Source organism: Anguilla anguilla, chromosome 3 (assembly GCF_013347855.1).
Source record: "Anguilla anguilla isolate fAngAng1 chromosome 3, fAngAng1.pri, whole genome shotgun sequence".
NCBI classification, from domain to species: Eukaryota; Metazoa; Chordata; class Actinopteri; order Anguilliformes; family Anguillidae; genus Anguilla; species Anguilla anguilla.
Window position 1 is genome coordinate 14356078 of NC_049203.1, and position 9908 is coordinate 14365985.

The 9908-nt window shown below is 44.1% G+C and overlaps 1 protein-coding gene across 1 annotated transcript; it reads left to right on the top strand.

The window, feature by feature from the left end:
- Window positions 1-243: 243 nt before the first annotated feature.
- dctn4 (dynactin 4) lies at window positions 244-9032 on the top strand. Its single transcript, XM_035411589.1, has 13 exons — window positions 244-416; window positions 1191-1261; window positions 1681-1859; window positions 2315-2358; window positions 3423-3530; window positions 4744-4817; window positions 5371-5483; window positions 5813-5922; window positions 6042-6115; window positions 6255-6309; window positions 6580-6687; window positions 6902-6999; window positions 7487-9032. The coding sequence occupies exons 1-13, from the start codon at window positions 282-284 to the stop codon at window positions 7698-7700; spliced, it is 1383 nt and encodes a 460-aa protein (XP_035267480.1). The 5' UTR covers window positions 244-281; the 3' UTR covers window positions 7701-9032.
- The last annotated feature ends 876 nt before the right edge of the window (window positions 9033-9908 follow it).

Here is a 9908-nt window from a genome sequence, read left to right on the forward strand (position 1 = left end):
CCAGTTTACTTCTTTTTTGAGATGGCAGGAATCAGGTCACAATCCACACACACCATCATCTGTAAAGATGGAGCGTTTTAGGCACAAGTTGCTTTTGTCCTCACACACAACGCTTAGTTTTTCAGCCAATTAAATGATGATATTTCGTTGAATACACCAATGACAAGGCAGATGGTGCCTCGCGAATAGATAAGCGAGAAGGATAACAAATACCTCCAGTGTCTACCGCACTGACTGCTGGCCAGTGACGTGGCGATTTGGGGAGGATTCTACCGACAAAGATGGCGTCCCTTCTGCAGCCTGACAGGGTCCTCTACTTGGTTAACGGAGAAAAACGGATTCGTTCTCCGTTGTCTCAGCTTTACTTTTGTCGCTACTGCAGCGAGTTACGCTCTCTGGAATGTGTGTCTCACGAAGTAAGTAGTGTCGAATTCAAACTAGAAACGCGTTGTGTTTTTATTTCAATTGCTCATCTGCCAGGGTGGGGTTTGGCTACATAATAATAGCTACATATGTTGGTTCCACCCGTTCCGTGCGGCGTTCGCTTGCCGTTTAGCCAACAAGAGGTTGCCATACTAGATAATCTTAGATAATTATCTAAATCAATTCAACCAAGTCCAGTGCATTGTTAGTAAGAGCTAAAAATATGCCTGCTTCATTGTTCGGTGAATGTCTTGTCAATACGACTTTCCATCTAATTGAGCCGGTCGCATTGTCACGATAATTAGCTATTTTGCTACCTAGCTAGCAAGCAAAAATGGAAGATGGGAGTGAGTCACTTATTGGTCGCTATGTCATTTTATTCCTTGCACCCAGACTGTTTTACTGAATTTGTATGGAAAATAAAACATCGTAAAACGCTATACACGGGAAAGATATATGAATGACGCCAATAATTATTGTTGTTTAGCATTGGCTAGCTAGTTAGCCAGCTACTTAGCTACCACACCCTGAACGATTGTACAAATTACTTTTATATTTGGGAATTCTTTTACTCGTGGTTTGGTTAACACTAACTACTTTCCGCGGCAGTTGTCCTGAGTAAAACACTGTTTCACTGTAAAATACTGTTCAGGTGTAAATGAAATGCATAATTTAGTGTAACTTTAGATATATTTAGCTAACCCGAAAGTGTGTATTATTTTTGTGATTGAGAATATAATAAGTGTTTGCTTTTCCTTTGCTATCAGGTGGACTCTCACTACTGTCCAAGTTGCTTGGAGAATATGCCTTCCGCTGAAGCGAAGATCAAAAAGAACAGGTGTGAATCTCATTGTGCCATCTACATAACCTGAGCGTTTGTACTCTGGTAACACTCCTTTTCAAATTACATGGTAACTGGCTGCAAAAAAAGTATTGGTTGTATAATTTGTGTAAGAGACCAGTATTGTCCTTATGATCTGTGTGTACGGGTTGAGAAAGCTCCAAAGCTTCTATGGAGGGGCTGATTGCAGTTTTAAAACCACTGATGCATCTTGGTGTGGGAAAAAAGGATTCTTCTTGAAATCTAGGCCGAGTATGTCAGTCAAAATGTTGGCGCCTGTGTTACAGATGGCACAGATGTACAGGTCATGTAAAAAGGATGAGAGCTACCTCATATGGCGGAAGGTATAGTGGTGTCCTTTTCTCCCACAGGCGTGAACAGTGATGACTCTGTCTCTCTCTCTCTGTCTCTCTCAGGTGTGCTAACTGCTTTGACTGCCCGTGCTGCATGCACACCCTGTCCACTCGCGCCACGAACATCCCGGCGCCGCTGCCCGACGACCCGGCGAAGACGGCCATGAAGAAGGCGTACTACCTGGCCTGCGGGTTCTGCCGCTGGACCTCGCGGGACGTGGGCATGGCCGATAAGTCTGTGGGTGCGTGTGCTGGCCTCGGGGGTCCGTGTCCTGTTCGCCGTCACTCTGTCACTCAGTCCCGCATTCCACTGCATTCAGGCCCCAGTTCTCAGTGGCATGTGTTTGCTCTCTCAGTGCAATAAAACCTGTTTACAGGTCAGTCTGGTTTCACATCCATGCACGCTCTTCTCAGTGTTCACACTTGTACACACCAATAATAATGTTATTATTATAATATTATTATTATTAATAGTAAAATAATAATAATACTAATAATAATAATACATATAGTCATAATAGTGTTATTTTGAATGTATATACAGTGTGCTTTTCTTGAATGATGTTTAAAGCACTTCCCAGCTGAGGGTTACTTTAGATAGTGTTCATTTACATTTTAAACCTCTGAATTTCCCCTTTCTCCTGTGCATTTCACTGCCTCTTACTAATTTATCTTAATTTCCCTTCCCTCTCTGTAGCCAGCGGTGGATGGCAAGAGCCAGAGAGTCCGCACACACAGCGTGTGAGTACAGCTGCATCAATACATTACTGTGCACAGTAGTTTTAATGCACAGCAATTTCAATGCACAGCAGTTTCAATGTACAGTAGATTTCTATGTGCTGTAGTTCTAATGTGCATGAAATACTAATGCACAGGCATTTTAATTTTCAGTAGATATTAATGTACAGTAGATTTTAATGTACAAGTTTTAATGCGCAATAGTTTCAATGTACAGTAGATTTTAATGCGCAGTATGTGCTAATGCACAGTCGTTTTAATTTTCTGTAGATTTTAATTTACAGTAAACTATATTGTGCAGCAGATATTAATTCACAGTTGTAATATCCAGTAAATTTTACCATTCAGTAAATTGTATTCTGTGGTTGTTTTAATGTTAAGTAGATTTAAATGAGCAATGGTTTTATGTGGAGTGCTTTTTAATGTGCAGCAGTTTTTATGTGCATTCATTTCATGTGTTTATATTTTGTGGAAAGTATTGGATGTTTTACACTCCCTGGGCTGTTTAATGCTTTTGGTGCCTAATGCCCGTACAGAGACTGTAAAAAGAGCAATTATGTTCTCTGCACTCTCTACTTTTAATATGGGGCTGAAGGACCTATAACTCATAGATTTAATATCTTGAAATGTTTTTAATTTCCAATTTAAAAAATGGAGGCAGTCTCACTAGGCTGTCATTGTTTTGTTTAGCTTTTTTGCTCTCTTGTATATTGGATAACTTTTTGTATCTATCTGTTTTTATCTGTGCTGCTGCTTTGGCCAGGCCAGAGATTCTTAATCCCAATGATATTTTCTGATTAAATAAAGGTTAATAATAAAAATCTTCTGTGAAGATGATGATGAAAATTGTATATTGGCTGGCAGTATATACTGCAGGCTAGCACTATATTATCTTATATTTTTCAAGGACTGCTGTATTCCAAAGTACACCTCAATAAAAACCAGGTAATATTTGTGAAATATGAAAAGCAAAGCCACTACACTGTCTGAGGGCGTGTGCTTTTGGGAGCTTTGAATGCCGATGTGTGATAAGTTCCCGCAGTGATGGCACGACGTGTTCTCCACAGATAAGCAAGCTCATCGAGTACTACCAGCAGCTGGCTCAGAGGGAGAAACTGGACCGCGACCGCAGGAAGCTGGCCCGCCGCCGCCCCTACATGCCCCTGGCCTACACGGTAACTCGACCGCTCGCCCCCTCGCTCCGACCGCCACGCGCCTTCTCCGACCGCACGCATACACGGTACTCCCACCCTTCCCCTTGGTCTCACTGACCGGTTCAAGTCCTCTGACCGCGAAAGTCCACCTTCTCAAATGCCCTCTTTGGCTAGAACAGCTGTGTCAGTTGCAGGAAACTGGTTTAGGTAAGATTGTATTCTGGTTTCCCCCTGTGGAGCCGCACGTACACAAAACCCCGATTGAGCTCCAACGAGTAACTGACCCGTGGCTTGTTACCAAAGTACATCCTCAGAAGCTGAGAAATTAGGCAGACGTATCTCACATACAGAGTGTGAACCTTGTGATGGTACCATAAAGTTATTAGTCTGACAAGGGAGGCTGTGGTGTTAGTGACACTGCATCATGTGCGTACTGTGTGGATGGACTGTTTTCTCTCCCTCTGCTTTTAAAAAAAAACAAAAAAAAAAAAAAACTACCCTGTAACTGCAGGGCTTCCCAGTCACATGAAGGCCTCCAGTGCAGTTAGACTCTCCACACACAGGGCCCTTAGTTTCAGGAGAAGGAGAGAAAGAAGGATGTTGTTATTTCTGAAGGTTAGAGGATAAGTTATCATCGGGGAATCTGGTGACGTGGTCAATCGGACAGGTCTGGTTGTGTGAAGCGGCAACTTTCACCGTTGAAAACTCTCTTACGCACCCATGTTTTTACTCTGATCTACACCAGGTGTATCCTTAGCTGTCTTAGCTGTTTTAGTGCTTCATATCATGTGTCCCACAATTTAATTACATTTTTTTTTTGCTTTTTTTAAACAAATTATTATTATTTTTTCCCAAATTTAGAAAGAAAGCACCTCGATTCTGAGAGTTTCTTGTGAAGAAGAACGCGTGTGATGTTTCTGCGGCAGACTCTCCTGCCGTGCATCGTGACGCATGTGGGAAAGGGATTAGTGATGATCTGGGCCCTGTTTCAGGAAGCAGGATTACTGAGTTGGCTGGATAACTGCACTGAGTAAAACCCGGAACCCTTCCAAATCTGGAACATGGACTGAAGTAAAAAGAGTTGTTTTGGGTTTGACTTAGCAGTTACCCAGCTAACTCGGTAATCCTGCTTGGTGAAACAGAAATACCCCCCTCAAGATGCTCACAGGAGTTTAAATATGCCTTATTAAAGGATGAGAGGCTCAGCTTGTGCACTTGTTTTCTTCTGTTTCAGGAGAAGTTTGGCCTGGGCAGCAGGACTCAGAGACAGAGATCAGGAGTGTCCATCGCCAGTCTGGCCGGCCTGTCGTGAGTAACCGCCCGGAGCACAGACACCCGCTGGCCCGTATTCATAAAGCATCCCGGTAGGATCAATTAGCAAACTGATCTAGGGGCAGTGTTGTATTTTGACTCATAATGGATGAGGTTAGGACTGGAGAAACCTGATCCTAGCATTCTCTGCTGTGATATATTTTATGTATATGAACCCCAGAGCACCTCTCTCAATCCCAGAACATACACATCTGCACTCTCTCTTTTAGAACATGCACCTGGGCACAGCAGCATTTACACACACCTGGGCAGTATCTTTTTTATATAACCGTTAGCACACGCACATCTGGGCAATATTTCACATTCAAAGTAAATCATTACCCAAAAAAGGGCACTCTCACCCTTAGAAGGGAAACACACCTGGACACTTACTATTACCCTTAGAGTATACATGCATCTCAGCTCTTTCTTGGTCCCAGAACATAAGTGCATCTGGCTGCCGCTGAGGCTTTGTGATTGGTAGGCGCAGTTGAAGGGGCGGTGCCGGGATGCGCGGTCGTGGCTAACTGTCGTTCTGTTACCCTGCCAGTCTGAAGGAGGGGGAGGAGCAGAGGGAGGTGAAACTGGAGCCGGCGCAAGCCCTGGAGGAGGTGGAGCCGCTGCCGGAAGACTGCTACACGCGACCAGTCAACCTGCCCGAGGGTGCGGCCTTCGAACCCGGATAGCCCGCGCCGCTCGCCCCACTGCTGGGGTTACAGCCCTGGAACTGGAGGGTTACACAAACTAGCCATAAAACCTGGAGTGCTAGGCATACGCACACGCTAAGCACATTAGCAGAGGGCTATATGGTTTCTAACCACATAACAGGAGTGCCACCCATACACTACGCACTTAGCCAGGGTGCTACATAAATGCTAATGAAGTGACTGAATTATTAGTTGGGGGATTTATTCATTAATAATGAACAGCTTACTTTGACTGACTGATTGATTGATTGATTGATTTATTAATTGATTGATCTTGTCCTGCAGTGACCACCCTGCGGCAGAGGCTGCTGCTGCCAGACCTCCAGCCCCCTGGAGTCTTACAGCTGCACCCCAAACATAAACAGCTCCTGATCAAGAGATCACTGCGATGCCGGGTATGTGTTTTACCTCCTCCACACATGCAGGGGGTGCTGTTTGCATACGTTTTTTTTTGCATCACTTTCTCCATTAACTTTAGTGATTGGTTATTCTCTTCCCTGTGTTTTTTTTTCAGAAATGTGAGCACAATTTGAGCAAGCCAGAATTCAACCCGACCTCAATAAAATTTAAGATCCAGCTAGTGGCTGTGTGAGTATTAATGTTGTTGCTCCAGTATCTGGCACTGTGAGCATTGGTGAGCACCTAGTGTCCTCCCCATTTTTTCCTGGTTATGCATGTGTAGCTCCTCCTTCCACTGTGTGATTTGTGTGTTCTTTCTGTTCTGCAGAAACTATGTTCCAGAAGTGAGAATCATGTCCATTCCAAACATGCGCTTCAACAAGGCAAGTTCACCTCACTTTCTAAAATTAATGGGAAATGGCCACTCATGCTGTCTATTGGAGGGTGGTGACATGACCAGTGTGTACTGGCCAGCTGTCTGGTGTGTCGGGGGTTTGGGATGGTTCCGTTTTTTCTGTACTGTTAAATAAATAACCATTGTCTGTTGTAAGTACAGTTGGCCCCTAGGCTCAGCTGCTTGCCTACTGATGTAAACATTTTAAGGTAGAAGTCACGTGATTGATGAAATCACTTGACTGTATGACTGTGAACAGGAGAGCCAGGTGCTGCTGACCCTGACCAATCCTGTGGAGAGCATTACCCATGTGACCCTGCAGGGCTGTGAGCCCAATGACCCTGACCACACCAATAGCATTGCTGAGGTACAGAAACTCATGCTCACATTTTCTTGCATGCACACACATACACACACTCACACACGCACACACACACACACACTTATGATTCATCATCACCACTCCTTTTTCTATGCATTCTCTCTAGTCCACATGGCAGATTCCCGCGGCGCGGCTGTTCAGTGTGAGGATAATGTTGTCCTGACGTTGCAGTAATGTTGTGGAAACGCTGTGCTTGCAGGTGGTGCTGCCCTCTAAAGAGCTGGTGCTGGCGGGGAAGGATGCCGCCGCTGAGTATGACGAGCTGGCCGAGCCGCACGACTTCCAGGACGACCCGGAGTGAGAGTCTAACGCTGCACGCGACATGCTAGACTACACGCAGCCAACCAATCACAGCAACAGCAAACAAAACGCTTTCCTTCTCATGAAACAGGCAGCTGACCTCTCCATACGCAATATTACATTACAGGCATTTAGCAGACACTCTTGTCCAGAGCAACTTACACGACATTTTACATAGCATCCATTTATACAGCTGGATATATACTGAAGCAATGCAGATTAAGTACCTTGCTCAAAGATGCAGTGGCAGTGTCCTAGCCAGCAATTGAACTTATGACGTTTAGGTTACAAGACCAGTACCTTACCCATTCTAGTTCCCGTTTCCGTTCCTTATCCATTACTCATTTTGCTACACTGCCTATTGGTAGACCACGTTACTCGCGTAACTCGCAACAGAGTGTGCTCTGCAAGCAACAAAGCGCTGGTTCCATGCTCCATGTACAGGTTCTCATACCTATGAATTGCCCCTCTCCCCCCTCTCCAGTGTGGTGGCCTTCAGGAAGTCCAACAAGCTGGGCTTCTTCATCAGGGTGACCCCTCGCTGCGAGCAGGGCGACGTCATCGTGTGCTTCAAGATCCGCCACGATTTCCGCAACCTGGCGACCCCCCTGCGGCCCGGCCAGGACAGCGGGGCCCCCTGCGAGCCGGTCTGGTTGACTCACCACGTGGAGCTGAACCTGGGACCCCTGGCCGCCTGAACAGCGCCCTCTACTGGCTGGCTGACCGCACACATTACACTCACTCAGACTGCTTCATGCTTACCAGGCACTTTCCCTAGAAATGTCCTAGCTAACTCAAAACGTTCTCACGATGTTGCTGCCATGTAGTGGCGGTGTTATAACATTGACAGAACATTCCAGTAACATTGCGAGAACAATTTGTATGAGCTGGGATGCTTCCCAAACCGAGACACCACATGAATCTGAAGGAGCAGGTATTCTCTTGTCTTGATAATAGGTATGTATGTTAATAACCTAAACACACACGGTTAAAGCATGTCTACTTTTAGACAACGTAATGTTCTGCTCAGTGTTTTGCAGCTGGTGTTACATTCACTACTTTATACGTAATGACCGTTGGGAAACACCAGGTGGTGCTGAATGTAACACTGCGGATACGGTTGAATCACGTTTGAACCGCAGAAGTTTCGCATTCAATTTAATCCTTTCGATGAAGAAATGAAAATATATTTAGTTCTTTTAAAGTGTCAACTGTTCTTTCAACTGTAATGTATTGCCACCTAGGTAGCCACTGATAAGTGTAATATCCAGATATTTGTCAGCACTAATATTTATGGCAGCGAAGGAACTTTAAGATGGTGGTCATTTTCAACAACTTCTTTTCTTTAATATGTGTGTCTAAATGGCACTGATACAGAACCATCTCTCAGGCTTCACTTCAGAGCCTACAATAATGACTCCAGATTGCACTCCATACACCAGACTGACTTCCTGTGTTGGATCAGTTGGACGTCTGCCAGTTGTCCTAATAGATACAGGCACTCGTTGGATCAATTGGACGTCAGCCAGTTGTCCTAATAGACACAGACACTCGTGTGTCCTGCTGGTTGTTCCCCCTTTGGGTGAAACTTGTCGCATTGACCTGGGTTAGGGAGCAGCGTGGATCTCACTTTAGATTGCACTCCTGGTTGCACACATCTAGAGAGTGGTGTGCATTAGTCATCCTCCGCACTTATTAGACTGCTACGAGCTTCTGTCCTCTAACACTGTTGTTTTGGCATGTTGTTCAGTGATGATGTCCCAAATTTCTCTTTAGCAGACGCAGCTGCACCGTTAAATGGAGGATAATGCTTTAAAAAAAAGGAAAAAAAAGACAAAAGATCTTAGGTTAATTCTATCTGCTGGCACTCGGTGGTAGATTTTGAAACGCACTTGTCCATTGAATATGCTAACTGTCTGACTGTGTTTGATGTAAAAAGTGAGACTCTTCCTGCTGTAACCATGGAAACGGTGTGCTTTCTCTCTCGTAGTTCTGCAGAATCTGAATATTAATAAAGACTGATGCAAATATATGGCTCCTTTTTTCCCCACCTCAAATAAGAATACGTTAAATGCACATCTGGTTATGTGCAATAGAGGTAGGTAGATTTATACTTGGAAGTTCCATAAATCCCTGTTGGAACACTGCTGTAGTATGTTAAGCAAGGTACTTAACCTCAATCATTTCTGTGTATATCCAGCTGGATAAATGGTTATTTTATAGAAACCCAAGCTGTGTAATTGGCTTTTGACAAGAGGGTCTGCTGGAACAAGTAACCGTAATGTCCTTCAGATCTCATCTTTTCATTATTAGAGATCTCCGTCACTAGGGGGAGCTGTTGTACTGTTTAAATGTTTCATTCGCCCCTCTCTTTTACATCTGTTAGGGATGAGGAGCTGCAAGGTATGAAGGTAAATTTTGATGCGAGCTTAATTTTTTTTAGAGATGTCCTTCAAAAATGTTTCCACACCACTAAATTTGAATCAAATTCTTCTTTCCTTGATATTTTTGTTCTGTGGAAAGTCTATGGGAAAAAGGGCCCTTTTAAAAAATCTTCCACCATGTAACATCTGTTTGGGTGTTGTCCTCTTGAAGGTGACCTTATCTTGTAGTGAGTAGTAGTGGCTGTCCTTAAATGATCATATTTTGCCATCATATTTTTTGAGCATTGCTGCCTGTTAGTGTTAACATGCAACCTAAAAAAGCATCTTTTAGTAACTATGTAAAACAATGCATGCTTTGAAGTGGGTTTTTTCGGTGTTTAAAGGCTAGTGCTTACAGTGGGTGATGATCAGTTATACAGTACTAGTTTGATTTAGTTCAGGTGCTTAGATTGTATGGTTAATTACAATATCAGCATTCTGGCGGTGTGTTCAACTACTTAAGCATTTGCTGTGTACTGTCTT

Bases quoted from the DNA above. Each gene is read 5' to 3' on its own strand.
- dctn4 (XM_035411589.1), top strand. From the start codon at position 282: ATGGCGTCCCTTCTGCAGCCTGACAGGGTCCTCTACTTGGTTAACGGA. The intron at 2,359-3,422 runs GTGAGTACAGCT...TGTTCTCCACAG, and splicing joins AGAGTCCGCACACACAGCGT to ATAAGCAAGCTCATCGAGTA. The intron at 4,818-5,370 runs GTGAGTAACCGC...TTACCCTGCCAG, and splicing joins GCCAGTCTGGCCGGCCTGTC to TCTGAAGGAGGGGGAGGAGC.